The 19,036-nt window shown below is 36.1% G+C and overlaps 1 protein-coding gene and 1 pseudogene across 4 annotated transcripts in view; one reads left to right on the forward strand and one right to left on the reverse strand.

Annotated features, from left to right (window-relative positions):
• The window catches only part of KIAA0825 (KIAA0825 ortholog), a 547,976-nt gene that overhangs the window by 211,073 nt on the left and 317,867 nt on the right, over positions 1-19,036 (forward strand). For all 4 annotated transcript variants that reach the window (XM_074206876.1, XM_074206877.1, XM_074206875.1 and 1 more), the window contains one exon: positions 18,191-18,339. In XM_074206876.1, the coding sequence (XP_074062977.1) occupies positions 18,191-18,339 (149 nt within the window). The remainder of the gene's footprint in view (positions 1-18,190; positions 18,340-19,036) is intronic.
• Positions 2,944-3,654, reverse strand: LOC141499774 (guanidinoacetate N-methyltransferase pseudogene; annotated as a pseudogene).

A 19,036-nucleotide genomic window follows, 5' to 3' on the forward strand; every position in this document is an offset into this window, starting at 1 on the left:
ACCTGAGTTCAAATCCGGCCTCAGACACTTTATAATTACCTAGCTGTGTGGCCTTGGGCAAGCCACTTAACCCCATTACCTTGCAAAAACTAAGAAAACAAAAACAAAAACAAAAAACTGGAAAAACTTCATCAACAAATCCCAGCTAAATGCTAAGATACAAATTATGAAAATCAAAAATGAAACTGACATTGAAAGAAAAAATTTTATTTCCAAAATTGAAGTGCTTTAAAATCAATCAATAAAAGCAGGTTCATTTTTCCTTAAGAGCTTTTGTTTCATTTTATTTTATTTTTAGGGTTTTTTGCAAGGCAATGGGGGTTAAGTAGCTTGCCCAGGGCCACACAGCTAGCTAGTGAATGAGGCCAGATTTGAACTCAGGTACTCCTGACTCCAGGGCCAGTGCTCTATACACTTTGCCACCTAGCTCTATCCACTATACTACCTAGCTGCCCCTAATGTTAGATGGATTTATAAATGAATTCTCTCAGGCTTTCAAAGGACAACTATTGCCAATTTTCCACAAATTGTTAGCAAAAATAAATCATCTTAAATAATAGAGAGTAATATTATTTGTTCATGTTGGGCTGTGTCAATGCACTAAAAATGGCAGTCTTGACTATATTAATTTACTTATTCAGTACCATATAAATTAAAGTACTTGAGGTTTACTTTATAGAGCTAGAGAAAATAATAAATAATTTGCTGAGTATCAGGTAAAACCTCAAAGATCATTCTTCATTTGACTGATATGGTTGTTATTATTTCTTTTCTCATCTTTTGAGAACTATTTTGTTCATATTCTTTTACCATTTCCCTACTGGAGAATGGCTTTTGGTTCTGTAAGTTTTTTATAAATCTTGGATACCAAATCCTTATCAGAAAAATCTTATACAAGTATTTTTCTCAGTCACTTGTCCTCGTTGCATTTATATTACTAGTGGAAATAAATATTTCTAATAATTTTGTTTCCTTTTTATTTGTTGAGAATTTTTTTATACTGGTGATATAGTTTCATGACAAAATAAAAAATAGCTTATTGATTTTAAAACACTTCAATTTTGGAAATAACATTTTTTCTTTCAATGTCAGTTTCATTTTTGATTTTCATAATTTGTATCTTAGCATTTAGCTGGGATTTGTTGATGAAGTTTTTCCAGTTTTTTGTTTTTGTTTTTTTAGTTTTTGCAAGGTAATGGGGTTAAGTGGCTTGCCCAAGGCCACACAGTTAGGTAATTATTAAGTGTCTGAGGTTGGATTTGAACTCAGGTACTCCTGACTCCAGGGCCAATGCTCTATCCACTTTTCTACCTAGCCCCCACTTTCTAGTTGTGTTTAATGATAACATGGACAGTCACTGTTCTGTTCTTTATCTTTTAGTAAGGAAGATGGGTAATGATATAAATGTTCCCTTAAGGATGATTTTGATTGCATTTCAAAAATTTTGATATATCGTCTTATTATTGTTATTTTAATAAAAGTATCTATTGTTTGTTCTTTGACCTACCAATTCTTTTTTTTTTTTTTTTGAGGTCAGAATTGCTTTATTATTTTAGCATCAGGTTTTCTGCTACAACTGAGAAAATACAAGGCCTTCCCTTCCCCCACAGGACCTCTGCCACCCCAGTAGAGCACCTGGTCTGAAAAGCACCAAAATCTGAATAAAAGATGGAGGGGGACCTCACAGTGTATTAGTAAAAATTAAGGCTTTCAAATGGATTTCCATAGGGAAACAGACTGAAAGAGAACAAATGGGTTGGATGGTGGAACTTGCTGGAGCCTAGAGTCCCTCTGCCTCTGGGACTCAAAACCCGAGTTCAGATCCCAACTCCAACTTTAGTGGCTAAGAACAAATCACTTCTCAGTTTTTTCACTTATAAAGGGAAAGGGACTGAACTTCTGACTTTAGCAATGAAAGGGGACACTCCAATGAAGAAATTTCCTGTACCAATGCAGATCTGCAGCTTAATCTGAAGATTCTCTGAGGAACCAGGCTCTGTGACTTGCCCAGAGTCACACCGGTACACACCAGAAGTGAGACAAGAACCTGGGTCTTCTCTAGTAGATCCAATGCCTCTCTACCATCTATAACATGGGCCTACTCTTTGCTCCGCCCATCTCAAAGGAAAGGGGTTAACAGGCCACACAAGGAAGTATTAAGCATTAAGTATTAGGCACTGTGCTACACCCTGAGGCTACAAAGAAAGATAAAAACATTTTCCCTGATCCCAAGGGGTGCTATGGAGACCCCAGAAGACACCCAATCTAATTCAGCTGTCATCTGAACAAGAATCCCATCCCCAACAAGTAGATGTTGACTCTAAAGCCCTCCAATGAGGGGAAACCTCATAATAGGAGCATTTGACCCCTAGACTCACTATTGGATTAGCAATACTCTGTCTAAAATGGGGTATAAACCCCTCAAAGCTAGGGGGCCAAGCTCTAGACTGCTCTGGACTTCTCCAGCACCATTTTGAGCATTTGATAAGCCCTACATAAAAGGGGAAGCCTATTTCCTTAAAACAATTCCTCGGAGAGACTTTTGGTGAAGAACATTCCATATAGGTAGCCTAATTATTAACTTTCCTGTCAAGCAGGTACATGTACCTTTTCTACAAATGAAACAAATTAAGGCCCCGAGTGGCTTTCAAGGACTAAGATGGTAGACAAATCAAAAGACAGAAAAATCCTAAACCTTAACATCTAGCCCAGAGCTTAATATGTTTTTGTTGGATTAAAACAGAAGCCTCTTTACTTACCCTTGGGGCCTTGAGTCAGGAGACAGGCCTAGAGAGTCCCTCAATCCCTTGCTTACTCTCTGCCTCTCTTCTTGTGTCAAGTTCCTCTGTCAAGTACTGTTAATTTGTTGTCTGGGATTTACTGAGCAAACCTAGCAGGCTAGAGTCCCTGGTGCCCCCAGTCCAGGGTCAGCCTGGTAGGAAGAGAAAACTGGCATCTTCAGTGTCTGATGACTGTTGGAGTGATCATCTTGGGGAAGGAGTAGTAGCAGCATTCCTCAGGGGGCACTAGGTCCATCACAGTAGTGCTGATATTCTCTTTCTTGAAACCTGCCTCCACCAGGGCTGCAATCTGGGTCTCCTCAAACATCTTTTTGATATCCATGTACTTAGTCTTCAGCAGTTCTTCCCAGGACGTGAGATTGCAATAAGTGAGGACACCCCCAGGCTTCAGCAGGCGGAAAGCATGAGCCTTGATGAAGTTGAATTGATGGGTATGCCAGGTCTCCTCAGAGAGGGGATAGGTGTCATAGAGAATTCCATCAAAATGTCCATCAGGCAGATTGGGTACCACCTCTTCCCACAAGCCTTTCAAGGGGAAAACCTTGGGGCTGATGCTGGGCCCACTCCTGAAGCCGCTGGCAGACTCCATCATTGCACTCAACGATCCAATGCTCCTGGATGTTGGCTTCTTGCACTTTGCTGGCCAAAATGGCCATTCCAAAGCCGACCTCCAGGACCCTTGCCCCTCGGGAGGAGGTGGCAGCGGCCAGCGAGTGCATGTAGGGGGTCTCCCAGAGCTACAGCACAGGCTTGCCCAGGATCTGCAGGTGTGTGTCGGGCCCGTCGTAGCCGGCAGGGGCCAGCAGTCCTCGCCCACCTGGAATATGGGCGCCGGGGCAGCCTGGCCGGCCATGGTCTGCTCTCCTACCAATTCTTTAAAAACCTAAAAAATAAAATAAAAGCAGGTTCATTTTTCCTTAAGATCTTTTTTTTTTTTTAAGGTTTTTTGCAAGGCAATGGGGTTAAGTGGCTTGCCCAAGGCCACACAGCTAGGTAATTATTATTAAGTGTCTGAGGCTGGATTTGAACCCAGGTACTCCTGACTCCAGGGTCGGTGCTCTATCTACTGTACCACCTAGCTGCCCCTAAACCTGCTTTTTAGATGGATTTATAAGTGAATTCTTTCAGGCTTTCAAAGGACAACTATTGCCAATTTTCCACAAATTGTTGGCAAAAATAAATCAACTTAAATAATAGAGTAATATTATTTGTTCATGGTTGGGCTGTGTCAATGCACTAAAAATGACAGTCTTGACTATATTAATTTACTTATTCAGTACCATATAAATTAAAGTACTTGAGGCTTACTTTATAGAGCTAGAGAAAATAATAAATAATTTAAAATCTCATGAGAAATAATGAAAAACATCAGAAGGGAGCTTATTAGTTTTAGCACTCAAAACATATTGTAAAGCTGCAAACATCAATGTTTTTGTTACTGATTAAAACATAAGGTTCATAAGTAGAACATAATAGATCCAAAAACAAATGAACATGGTAGTTAAATGTTTAGTAAACTAAATTAAAAACCCAATAAATTCAAATGATTCAGTATTCAATAAAAACTGAGAAATAAAGGAAATCTGGCAGAAATTAAGTTTATTTTAGCAGCTTATGGTACCATGATAAGCTCCAAATGGATATATGAGTTAGATAAAAAAAAAGATCACATCATGAATCACCTAGAGGAGAAAGGGAAGATATATAGTAAGGTCTTATGAGGAGATACAATAAGGTCCTGATTAATGTGAATAACAAATCCCATTAGGTAGTCTTACTATTTAAATTCATACTGCATATTTCCCTTGGACTAGAATCAATTACCATATTTTACATATAATTACAACTTCAAATAGTGCAAATTTTAATAATATTATCACTTCATAAGAGTTGTTGTTCGTACTAATCAGGACCTAGCTGTACCTTTCACGACCCTAGATTAAGAAAGTTCTTGACCTAATATGAGATAAATATCATATGTGATAAAATGGAAATTTTGACTTTATAAAATTAAAAAACTTGCATGCAAAAAAATTGCACTTAAAATTAGTAAGGAAACAGTTAACTTAAAAAAATTATGTGCAGCAGGCTTCTTTGATACAGATTGTCTATCTAAAATATATATGGAACTGAATCAAATATATAATAGCCATTCCATACTAGATAAATGGTCAAAGGAATGGGTAGGCAATGTACAAAAGAAAAACAAGTTATCCACAACCATTTAAGAAAAAGTCACTAATAACAAGAGAAATACAAAATAACATAACTCTAAGGTTCTATCTCATACCCATCCAATTGACAAAGATGATTTTTTAAAGAGGAAAATGACTTGTTAGGAGTGTGGGAATATAAGTCACATTAATAAATTTTGATGGAATGATCTAGCTATTCTGGAAGACAATCTCAGGCATATCCTAAAAAACTCATTAAACTGTGTTTATCCTTTGATCCAGTCATATAAACCTAAAAGACAAATATCCTCAAGTTATCAAAGGAAAATAAAGGAATACATTGGTACAAAAACATCTCTAGTAGCAGCACTTTTTCTTATATTTAAGACCTGGAAGTTGAAGGGTGTCCACCAATTGGGGAATAGTTGAGAAGATGATGGTATGTGAATATAATACAACATTTATTGAACATAACAAAGTATCAAAGAGATGGATTCAGAGAAACTATGGAAAAGTTGTATGAAATGATGTAGAGAAAAGTGAAAAGAATTTAATGAAGAGTTTACACAATGACTACGATATTTTTAAAGAAAAATAACTTTGAAAGTCTTAATAACTGATCATGACTCCAAAAAATCAATGTTAAAGCATGCCTCTCACCTCTTGATAGATAGGTGATGAATTAGAATGGCATAGCATAGGAGACATATATTTTCAACCATGATTAATGTGTGAATTTGTTTTGCTTCACTGTGCTTATGTGATACAAGGGAGTGGGAGAGGAAGAAAAAGAAACATTGAAAAATCAAAGAGGCTAATAATAATAATACTAACAAAACAAATATGACTAAAAAAGAAAATGAAACATTTTTTTCTCAATGTGGAAGAGGACAGAAGGAAATTCAGAAGGCAGCATAAACAAAAAGAATAACTTTGAAACTAATGCTACTTTTATTATAGATTTTTAAAACCATATTATATGTGCTAGAAATCATCATATATAATTGAATATCATGGATATATATATATATATATATATATATATATATATATAGTTCATGAAATTATTCTTGTTTGTCAAGTTCAAAATACTACAAAACTAAAAATACTGAAGAAAAAAGTGCTCCTGGATATGATTGCTAAACCATTGTCAGTCTGCTTTAAGAAGTCATGGAGGGGGCAACTAGATGGCATAGTGTATAGAGCACTGACCCTGGAGTCAAGAGGACCTGAGTTCAAATGTGACCTCAGACACTTAATTGCCTAGCTATGTGACCTTGGGCAAATCGCTTAACCTTAAATAAAAATAAATAAATAATTTTAAAAAAGAAGTCATAGAGAATAAGAGAAGGATCACAGTGCTGTAGAAAAGCAAGTGTTTTCACATTTTTCCAAAAGTGAATGTTATAGGGGCAGCTAGGTGGTGCAGTGGGTACAGCATCAGCCCTGGAGGACCTGAGTTCAAATCCAGCCTCAGATACTTAATAATTACCTGGCTATGTGACCTGGGGCAAGTCACTTAACCTCATTGCCTTGCAGAGAGAGAGAGAGAGAGGAGAGAGAGAGAGAGAGAGAGAGAGAGAGAGAGAGAGAGAGAGAGAGAGAGAATGAATGTGATAGAGCCTTAAATCTATATGTAAGTGAATTTCATATCCTGGCACAATTCTAAAATTTATCATTAAATTGATGGATTGTGGGGGAGGCGGCTAGGTGGTACAGTGGATAAAGCACCAGCCCTGGAGTCAGGATGACCTGAGTTCAAATCTGGCCTCAGACACTTAATAACTACCTAGCAGTTTGACCTTGGGCATTGCCTGGAAAAAAAAAATAAATTGATAGATTTTGAGCATTTAAAAAAAGAAAACAACTATCACAAAGATTCAGCATGACTTTATTAAAAATGGGTCATGATCTGATGCTCCCATTTTTCCCTTTTTTGATGGGGTTATGAGATCAGAAGATCAAGGATTTGACATATAACTTATATTCCCAAAGGGTGTATACTGATCTGTTAAATACTTCTATATTTTATATATCCCTTATCTAATCTTTACCACCACCCTCATACCCCCTTGCCTTTTTCCTGAAAAAAAAATTGAGACCATTTGATATGAACTATCTCTTCTCCCATTATCCTTATTTCAAAACTTCTTGATATTATTCTCTATTCTTTCCTACTTTACCTCAGTATTAGACAAAGAGGTGGTCCTTCTCCTTGCTAAGGTCGATACCTCTCAACACTTCTTCATGTGTCCTTGATCCCAGCTCCTTTGTTTTTTTTTTTTTTAGATTTTTGAAGGCAGTGGTGTTAAGTGGCTTGCCCAAGGCCACACAGCTACGTAATTATTAAGTGTCTGAGGTCAGATTTGAACCCAGGTACTCCTGACTCCAAGGCTGGTGCTCTATCCACTGAACCACCTAGCCGCCCCTCCTTTGTTCTTCTTTAGCAGATTTCATTCTCAGTCAACCTTCCTCTCTTGAATCTTCTCTCTTTTACTCTCATATGGTTCATTCATTGCTACTTTCAATATACTTAAGCTTTTCCCTTCCAAAAAAAAAAATCTCCATAAGATCCACCACCCCTCAACCTTTATCAGTCCTCCCTTGTCAATCAGAATTTTTGAAAAATATATATATGCTCACTATTTCCACTTCCTCTCTCATTTGCTGCTAACTCTTTGTAATCATATCTCTAGACCTCATCATTCATTTCAAATCGTTTTCTCCAAGGTTACCAATGATATCATAACTAAAAAATCTAATATAGTGAACTTTTGTTGGTCATCCTTCTTCTCTCCTTGAGCTTCTTCTCCCATTGGTAAATTATTTCCAGAATTTTCATGCTCCTGAACAGTATGTCCTTTTTTTTAAGAAAGATTTTATTTGAGTTTTACAATTTTCCCATATTCTTGCTTCCCTCCCCCTCCCCCCAAAGAAGGCATTGATCTCAGTTGAATGTGATGACAGAGAAGAAAAATAAAGTATGAGATAGTCAAATTACAAAATAATATAATGGGTTTTTTTTCCCTAATTTGATGGTAATAGTCTTTGGACTTTGTTCAAAGTCCATAATTCTTTCCCTGGATACAGATGGCATTCTACACTGCAGACAGCCTAAAATTGTCCCTGGTTGTTGAACTGAAGGCATGAGCAAGTCTTTCAAGGTTGATCATCACCCCAATGTTGCTGTGAGGGTGTACAGTGTTTTTCTGGTTCTGCTCATCTCGCTCAACATCAGTTCATGCAAAATTTTCCAGGCTTCCCTGAATTCCCATCCCTCTGGTTTCTAATAGAACAATAGTGTTCCATGACATACATATACCACAGGTTGCTCAGGTATTCCCCAGTTGAAGGACATTCACTTAATTTCCAATTTTTTGCCACCACAAACAGGACTGCTATGAATATTTTTGTACAAGTTATGTTTTTACCCTTTTTTATAATCTCTTCAGGGTATAGACCCAGTAGTGGTATTGCTGGGTCAAAGAGTATGCAGGTTTTTGTTGCTCTTTGGGCATAATTCCAAATTGCTCTCCAGAAAGGTTGGATAAGTTCACAGCTTCACCAACAGTGTATTAGTGTCCCAGATTTCCCACAACCCTTCCAACATTGATCATTGTCCTTTCTAGTTATATTAGCCAGTCTGAGTGGTATGACGTGGTATTTCAGAGATGCTTTAATTTGCATTTCTCTAATAAATAATTATTTGGAGCAATTTTCTTATAACTATGGATTACTTTGATTTCCTCAGCTGCAAATTGCCTTTGCATATCCTTTGACCATTTGACATTTGGGGAATGGCTTGTTTTTTTTGAAAATTTGACTCAGTTCTCTGTATATTTTAGAAATGAGTCCTTTGTCAGAAATACTAGTTGAAGGTGGCTAGGTGGCACAGTGGATAGAGCACCGGCCCTGGAGTCAGGAGTAACTGAGTTCAAATCTGGCCTCAGACACTTAATAATTACCTAGCTGTGTGACCTTGGGCAAGCCACTTAACCCCATTGCCTAGCAAAAACTAAAAAAAAATGAAATTAAAAAAGAAATACTAGTTGCAAATTGTTTCCCAATTTACTACATTTCTTTTGATCTTCGTTGCAGTGGTTTTGTCTGTGCAAAAGTTTTTTAATTTAATGTAGTCAAAATTCTCTAGTTTTTTTGAATGATGTATTTCTCTTAGAATATAATTTCCAGGGCGGCTAGGTGGCATAGTGAATAAAGCACCGGCCTTGGAGTCAGGAGTACCTGGGTTCAAATCTGGTCTCAGACATTTAATAATTACCTAGCTGTGTGACCTTGGGCAAGCCACTTAACCCCATTTGCCTTGCAAAAAAATAAAACATAGAATACAATTTTCTTGAGAACTGAGACTCTTTTACTTTGAGCTTTTTGTCACTATCACCTATCTCTTCCTTGGTCATAAACTGTTTCACTTTCCATAGATCTGACAAGTAAACTACTCTTTCATCTTCCAGTTTGCTTATAATATTGTTTTTTATGTCTAAATCCCGTAGCCATTTGGATCTTATCTTGGTATAGGGTGTGAGGGGTTGGTCTAATCCAAGTTTCTTCCATACTAACTTCCAATTTTCCCAACAGTTTTTATTGAAGAGAGAGTTTGTATCCCAATACTGTACTCTTTGGGTTTATCAAACAGCAGATTACTATAATTATTTCTTGCTATCGAACCTAGTCTATCCCACTGATCCACAACTCTATTTCTTGGCTAATGCCAGACAGTTTTGATGACTGATACTTTATAATATAATTTTAGATCTGGTAAGGCTAAGCTGCTTTCTTTTGCACTTTTTTTCATTGAATCCCTGGAAATTCTTGATGTTTTATTTCTCCATATAAATTTACTTGCAATTTTTTCTAACTCATTAAAGTAATTTTTTGGAACTGTGATTGGTAGGGCGCTAAACAAGTACTCTAGTTTTGGTAGCAGTATGTTCTTCTTCACCCCACACTTTTCAGCTCTCTTTTATGTATAGTCTTCCCTCAAAATATAATCTCCCTGAGAGCAGGGACTGTATATTTTTGCTTGTATTTGTATCACCAACTCTTAATCAAGTGACTATTAGCTGGTAAGTACTCAGTGCTGTTTTTTGACTGACTTCCTATTGGATCTGCTGCATTTGACATTGTTGGCTACTGTCTCCTCCTTAATAAATCTGTTATAAATACTCTGCTTATTTGACTCTGGTTGTTTTTTTACTTCTTCAACACATTCATGTCTTCCTCCATGCCATGCCCTCTAATTATGGCTATTCCTTTATCCCCTTTAAATTATCAAGAAATTTGCTCTGCTAAGCCTTAGCCTTGGGTTTTCTTTCATCATCTGCTGCCTCCACTCTGATTCACATCTTGCTGAACAAAACTAGATGAAATCATAAAACTGCACTAAGTCAACTGCAAATGTATTACATAATCTCAACTGGAACTTCACAGCAAGACAATTCTTTTACATTTCCCTACTTGACTCAATATTCCAAGATCACAGGGGCTTTTCTCAACCTTTTCATCCTTCTCAAACCTTTCATGGCTTTCCTCTTACCACCCTCTTAGCTAAGAAAGTTACCTCATCACTGACTGATAAAAAGTGAGGTCATTCAATAGGGAGCTCCTTCTTCTCCCCTCCTCATCTCATATCAACCAGATGCCTTCTGTGACTGGCATCTTCTTTACTTCTTCTAGCATTTTGAGGTGGTCCTTCTCCTTGCCAAGGGAAACCCTTCTATATGCATATGATCCTATTTCATCCTGTTTCCCTGTCCTACTGACTTTCATTTTCATCTTCATTTTCTCCCTATACACTGGCTGCTTTCCTATTGTTTACAAGAATTCTTGTGTCTCTCCCATCCTCAAAAATCCTCATTTAATCCATCTTTTCTTGATAGTTATCATCCTATATTTCTCCATCTTTTTTGTGGTTAAACTTGAGAAGGCTTCAGTAAGTGCCAGTCCTCTCTCTTCTCAACTGTGGTGACATGGCTTCTGATCTCATTATTCAACCAGAAAGCTTTTTCCAGAGTTTGATCAGTCATCTCTTAAATGTCAGATTTAATGGACTTTATTTAGTTTTCATGTTCAGCCCTCTCTGACATTACTCGTCTTAAACTCAGTGTCCGAAACTTAACTTTTGTTAAAACCTTCTTAAAACTTTTTTAAACCTATGCATTGGTAGGACTAGAAGCAGTAGGTGGAAATTCAATGGAGCAGTTTTCAGCTTCTCTTAAGGATATTTCATATCCATTGTTAGAGGGAACTCTTGAAGTAATAAAATCATAGATTGATTTGAGTATTTGAGAGTATTTCTCTTAGAATATAATTTCCTTGAGAGCTGAGACTCTTTTACTTTGAGCTTTTTGTCACTATCACCTAGCATGATTATCTGGCACATAGTGTCAACTTAATGAATATTTGCTGGTTGATCTGATGAGTGGATCAATAGTTTTGAGTTGTCGCATTAGAAATCACAACAGGAAGCAGCAACCATGGTTAAGAGAGATGTTTGTGGTAGCCATAAAAAGTATTGGATGATAATCACTATAACAAGAAAGGTAATTGGTTCGTTGATAGACTAATCATTGAGGCATCTGGTTAGTTCATTAAAATGGATAAACATTAAGAAAAATTAAAAGTATTTAAAATGTATAAGGAAACTGCATCATCATTTCAAAAGAAGAAGAATTCAAAATCATTTAGAAAGTTTGAAATTCTGAAATGTGGAAAGGAAATAGACTCTATAAAATTAAATCTGAATGATTTAGGAGAATCGTAAAATTCTGTAGTAATTTCAAAATATTTATTTAGAGTCTTTATTAAGTAATATAACTACAGTTAAGTCTCATTATCAATGTGTTTATTCACAAATAATTTGAATATTCTTCAGATCAAATCATATCCCAGAAGCTTAAAAACCACAAGCCTACAATAAGTCATATAATTTAACCTATAAAGCATTCATCCTTTCTCCTAATTCTAATATCATAAAGGCATTTCACTGTGTTTATAAAATTTTATCTTTTTTTGATTCCAGAATTCAACATGTACATTTATATAAGGCTTATTATAGTTCACCTTTTATCTCTTTTCATAGAGATAATCTCAAGTTCTCAGCTACATCAGCTAGGAGGATGAGAGAGAACATATGCTTCTCCATATGTCCAACACAAACTCCTCAATGCATTTATTGCTGTTAGCTTAATTATTGAGGAATGTTTATAATATATTACTTTTCCTCTGAATGAGTCATGCCACTGTACTTTTTAAAATTCGTGCTAGCCTGATAGAGCCAAAAGCTGGCATGCATTTCAACAAATGATTTCCCATCTGGTCAATGATAAGTTCTTTTATCCTAACCAGGTATTCAAATACGTTACTATAAAAATTAAATTAAAATTCTCTTCTTCATTTTGTATCTTTGTGGCTAACCAAAAAACTCATGTTAATGATCAAGGGAAAAGGAAAGAGAAATTTGTGATAGGTATTTTGTTGAATCAGCCTGGTTTTCTTATCAAACTTCTTAAGCCTCATTCATCAAATGTATTATCTCAATCAGTCCAACAGGAAATATTTATTGCTATCTGTTCTGTGCCTATTAATATTTCTAATCATCATTGTAAAGTCAACATATTTATATGGTGCATTAAAGTTTACAAGGTCTTTTCCTTATGATAAACTACATTGGTAGAAAGAGTATTATTATCGCCATTTTACAAAGGGATATGCTGAGGTTTAAAGATGACTTGTGACTTTAAAGTCATATATCTAGTCATTGTGTTGAGAATTTTAATCCAGACCTTCCTAATTTCAAGTCCAGTGATCTTTCCACAAGTCCACAAATCACACATCCTTAGTGTTATATTGCTGGTTTTCATATTCAAAGATGATGCTACAGATATTGTGGCAGAGATAAAAGAGAAAAGTTGGAATAAATAAATACATTTTAAAAAGGATGCATTAAGTATTTATTCATGCTAAACTTTGGCCCTACAAAGAGAATCCCTGCTTTCAAGAAGTTCATTCTTTTTATTGGAAGAGACAATATATAAAGGAAAGTTCATCTACAGGGTAGATGAAAAGTCAAGGAGAAAATCCTAGAAGTCTTAAGAGTCTAGAACTAGGGTATATGGCAAGGTCCAAAAGTACTCGGTTATTTAATTCATTAAAATGGGAATGCCAGGGGACTGCAGAAGGTAAAGGGTAGAAAAGATGATAAGGCTCATTGCTCTCCACCTCACTAAAAAAAGTGGAGTGATTGTCTTCCATTTTATTCAAATATTGTCACGCATCTCAGGCAAGGGGGGTAGGACTTGTTTATTCCAGTGGTAGCTTTCTTCCTGTCTTCTTGTCTTGGAAATGGGGAAGGGTGACCCCAGTGATGTCAGCTCTTCCTACTACCAGACTATCCAGTGTGGGTTCTGGGACCAAGCTGAAAAAGAAGGGAATAGCAGAAATAATGGGTGATATGTAGACTCCAATGACAGTATATGGTGGGAATAAAAAAAACTATTGTTATTTAAATTAGTACTTACTTTTTACCACATATTAATTGTTTTTTGACTGTTGAGTATAATAACTCATATTATGAACCAGGATCACATAAGCAGCCTCCAAGGGTTTGGGATAAAATTGTTTTGAACATTTAAAATTTCCTCCATTCTTCATCTTCCTCCCAATGTTTCCCCTTAGGTTTCGGGTGGTCTACAAGTTCAAAACCCTTAGGTGCAGGTTCAGTTCTGTTCAGATCTAAAGTAGTGGAGTCCCACAAAACCTAGACCAAACTTGAAGAACCTCAAGGTCTTAGAGACCTTAGCCAATGCTAGTACCTACCACATAGTTTTGTGTGGCTTTGACTTGTTCCAGGTCTGACCTGTAAACTCAGTACTACCATGGGAGTCCAGAAGATCTTGAATTGGTACAATGATTTTATTGATGTAAATATTCTTTCCACTAAAAATTCGTTCCACTCATCTTTCCATTTCATAAGAGATGACCTTTGAGAATTTAACTAATCTAGTCCTTGTCAATAGAAATAAAGGGCATCACAAAAGTCTTTTGGGTGGCCCTATAGAGTTTGTCATTGGATCCACACTCCAGGCCTTTCCAGATGGGCAGAATGTCTCAGGCCTTACATTATACTATCAGAGTTAGTTGAAGTCTGGGCCTGACCCAGTAGCTTAAGTTTGATATTGTACCAAAATGATACCCTTATAGATCATTCAATAGTTTACAAAAAGAGAATTAGTTAGTCATGCAAGAGAAAGTCATTCAAAACAACTCCAGCTTATTCAGCTGAACCTGCCTTCACTTTCCATCTCCTGGTCCACTCTCTGAGAGCCCCTCTCCTCTAGCCTCCACTCACAAGCTTCAAGTGGTGGTTCTGAACTTAGCCAGTCAATATTAAATTGCTATTATGTATTTGGACAAGTATGAGTCTTTAGTCTTCTGAATCAACCAATTCCCCCTTTTAAGGAAAAACTTACCTCACGGAAGGGAATGTGTATGTTAAAATTTTGCTCCTATTCTGAGCCTTTGACACCAACCCTTCTTTACCCCTAAACAAACAATAATTGGGAAGGGGGAAAAGAAAGGTAAAACACCTGACCCTTTCCCCTAGCAACTTTATATGATAGTCTTAGCTGAAAGGGACCAAAGATTAATTTTCAGATTCTTCATTGAACTTTCTCAAAATTTCTGTTTACACATAGAACCTTCTGCCTTCGGTTATAGTTGTTTCTTGAATTCCTGTCATCCTTCCAATTAAATTGTAAACTCCTTTTTACTCCCAGAACCTAGAATAGTGCCTTGTATGCAGTAAGTAAGTGTTTAATTGATGCCTACTGATTTTTAGCATTGTTCAAGGTAGGTCTGCAACAGGATCTTGATGACATTTATAACTAAAGTTTTCAGAGTTCATTACGCCCATTATTTCATCCCTCTAGGGCTGAATTCCTCTGTAGCATTTTAGGCCAGGAAATCTTACCTATCCTTTTCCTAAATCCTTTGAAATCTGCTCTTTATAACTCTAAACTATCTGTCAGACTATGCATGACTTTCACCAGCTATCACAGATTCTAGGAGATAGCAATCACTAGCATTTTTTATCATTTCCACTCTAACCAACACTTTCTCTCTGTTAGCAAGAATCATATGCAAAATATAATTTTCTCTTTTTCCTTTCCTTGCTTCCTCTACTTTTTGAAAGCTATAATGGCCAGTAAGGCAAGTTAGGAAATTATTAGTGGCTCTATTTAATAGAGAGAGAACTACAGTAGATAGCTTAGACAACCAAAAGCCTTCCATCACTACAATACCATTGCTTTGGGCCAAGCTTGGGATCAGTTTTCCTAATACAATGTCTATTTCCTTTTTCTGTCTAAGCCATCCTGTAGTATGACAAAATCACTTCTCTTTCTCCCTTCATTGTTCACTACCAAGATTTTCCAATCTAGCACTTGCTTTGAATCTTTTTAATATACAATAGTAGCTCTCCCTCTTTTACCTATCTTTTATTTTAAATATAAGGTATACTTATCCAGTGCCATATTCCAGCATAGATTTTATCTTACCTGACTTTCAGTGATAATTTTGAGATGAAATTTGCCTCAGAACTCTAAATTAGTTTTGCTTGTTGTCTATACTCTGTACATTTCTATATGGATATTTGAGGCTAAAGGTTTTACTACTAACCTTTTCCTTGGATTTTGTATTCTGTGAACTGAGTTCTGAGCTGCCTTTCTGCTTTCTACTTTGTAACTTCTTTCTGTGCAGGGGAGTTTAACCTTTTTTGACTCATGAAACTTTCTGGCAATCTGGTGAAATCTGTGGACCCTTTATCAGAATATTTTAAAATGAATAAAACAAAATTTGTAAAAAAAGGAAATAAAATCTAATGAAGTCTACTTAGCAATTTAAAAAAAAGTTTATGAATTACAGATTAAGAATTGCTGCGCTATAGTATTTAGGTTAGTGTCAATACTATTCAGGCAATTAATATCTATAAAGCACCTACTGTTTCCCCTCCCCCAAAAAAGATAAAAGACAGTCCTCATTCTGAAGGAGCTTATAGTCAAATGGAAGAGACAACATGCAAGCTATATTCAGAACAAATTGCAGGAGGGCACTAGAATAAAGGAAGATCATCAAAGATTTCCTATGGAAGGTAGGATTTTTGATGGTTCTTGAAGGAAACCAGGTAAACCAGGAGATGGAGGTAAGAAGAGAGAACATTCCAGGCATGAAGGACAACTAGGGAAAATATCTGGAATAAGGAAATAGTATGTCTCATTTAAGGAATATTAAGGGGCCCAGTTCAAACTGGGGAAGGACAATGTAAGAAGACTGGAAAGGACAGGAGGAAGGTTCAGAAGAACTTTGAATAATAAAGGATTTTATTTGATCTTAAAGATGATAGGGAGACAGTGGAATTTATTGAGTGTAAGGGGGGTGAGGGGATGACATAAGCTGACTTGTGCTTTAGGAAGATCACTTTTCAGCCAAGTGGAGAATCGACTGAAGAGGGAGAGTCATGTGACAGGGAGAGCAATGACAAATTATTTCAGTAGTATAGGTTGAAGTGATAAGGGTAGTATCTGTATCATAGGAGAGATGTAGACATACTTGAGAAATGTTATGGAAAAAAATCAACAATCCTTGACAACAGATTGGTTATGAGAGTGAGGAATAAAGGATGACACCTATATTGTGAATTATATTGAATAATTTGGATTTTGTTCTGGACCTTTGTTTTCACTGATTTAGTTAACTCTGACTGAGAATTTTCTTTACCAATACAGATCGGCACTTGCTTGGCAACTTACCATGTTATAGATTTGCCTCAAGAGCTCAGAGATTTGACTGGGATCATACAAACCACATGTATAAGAGACAAGATTTAAACCCAGGTTTTCTTGAAGTGAGGCTATTTACCTATCTACTATGCCATGCTGCTGCTTATTATGGTTGAATAAAACCTCACTCCTTAACCTAGATAATTAAAATGGAAATTTAACTTAGCTTTGTTTCTAAGATCCCCAATCTCTATAGCTCCAGTGCCCATTACAATGCCTTTTATATAAAAATGCTTAATATGTGTTGCTAGTTTAAACTACTTCCTTTTTAACACTCTAGTAAATTATAAAATGATAGTATAGTAGGACATGATTACTGTTACTAGTTTTCAACAATGAGAGACAGCATGGTATATTGGCTATAGTTTCAAATCTCAATTCTGATGCCAACTGGCTATGTAATACTCTGGGAGGGTCATGTAACTTTGCAAATAGCCAGGCAATTTTTCTAAGATTATAAGTCGCAGAGCAGTTGATGATTAACATTAGAGGGAGCTTCTTCATCCAGAATATGAATTCTGTACCAATGAAATCATGTTTTGAATGAAAACAAACAAACCATTAACTTTGGAAGTGGTTGCAAACCACTACCTTATGAATAGTTCTGGAATTAACCACAGAAGTCCAAGTCCTTTATTTTACACTTAAGAAAACTGAGGTTCAAAGAGATTGGGTCTTGCCCAATGTTATTACATAGGTAGTAAGTGGCAGAACTGGATCTGAACTTAATGTGAGCAGAGGGCTCTAGCTTCCAGGTTCTTCTCCTGCCTTCTGCTCATTTACCTGTAATTAATCTGATCTACAAAGGGAGAGGGATGAATATTGTTAGTGGCTACAGTATTGAATACATGGTTAGAGTCATGATTCTATGTAATGAAGCTTTACATGAGTAACAATTAGATATTTCCAGTCTCATAGTAGGCACCTAATAAATGCTTGTTGACTTGACAAAATAAGTTTATGTTTTCATCAATTTTGATATTCAATGAAATATAAGAAGCACAAAATAATACATGCTGAATGATGAAAGAAGCAATCATATATTAATTTAATCTATTCATGCACACAAAACGTTTTTGCTTTGCAAAACAAGAACTTAAATTATTCGTTATCAGTAAGGTTACTTTGTATCAGTTATAAATTTGGCAGACCACCAAATGTTAATTTGCTTTTAGCTAGTTGAGATTAAATGTAATTCCTTCTCTGAGAAGCCTGAAAGTAAGTAAGCATGAAAGCATTTTCAGAGTAATCTGAAAGGAATTGACATTTAAAGGAGTTAGTATTACAGCTGCATTTGAAGGCTATTAATTTCATAGATAAATTAACTACATTATTCCTCCTTTATCTTGCATTTTGAAAGGACTCCATCAACTGGAGAAATGGCGGTCCAGGGTCGATTGAAACTGCTCTTATCCCAACCTTGTTGTAATTGGAACTTGCTTTTGGAAACCCTCCTGCACAATGATTGTCTGATACTAAAAATCTTGTTGAGGAGTGAATTTAATGTTGGTAAGTACTGGCAAAAGCATCTGAGAAACACAGAGAAGCTGTCTGAGTAGAATTTTTTTAAAAACCATTTGTATTTTGATGGAAGAAGGCAAGCCATTGCATGTATCAGTGGTGATCCAGTTAAGAGACATTCTGAAGAGGAGGAGAAAGAGCTTTTTATCAACGTAGCTTGAAAGAATTTTTCAGATAAACTGAAATGCAGTAGTAAGAATTTGGCACCAAGATCAATTTACAAAAACCCTTAGACATTATTCCCCCACACTCAGAAGGCCAAAAAATAATAATTTACATTCCATCAACCATAAACTCTTTGGAAAGTTTGTCCATGTCTTTGACTACAAATCAGTGCTTAGCACTGCTGAACAATTAAGGAACATATTTTTTTCTCTCTGATGTTTTTTTCCTTCTGTTTGGATTTGATTCTTCTTTCACGACAAGATTAATATGAATCTATGTTTAGCCTAGAACCTATATTAGATTACTTTCTGTCAGGGGGAGGTAAAGAAAAGGAGGGAGAAAAATATAAAACTTAAAAATATTTAAAAAAAATAATTAAGGAATATAGATTGGTATGTTCATATTATATAAGCAAGAAAATAGATTATAATGTCACAGACCAAAAGGAAAAGAGGATTTGGAGGCCATCCATTTAGTTCAGACCTCTCCTTTTAGAGATGATGAAACTGAACCCAGATTG

The sequence above is a fragment of the Macrotis lagotis genome, chromosome X (genome assembly GCF_037893015.1).
Source record: "Macrotis lagotis isolate mMagLag1 chromosome X, bilby.v1.9.chrom.fasta, whole genome shotgun sequence".
Taxonomy (NCBI): Eukaryota; Metazoa; Chordata; class Mammalia; order Peramelemorphia; family Peramelidae; genus Macrotis; species Macrotis lagotis.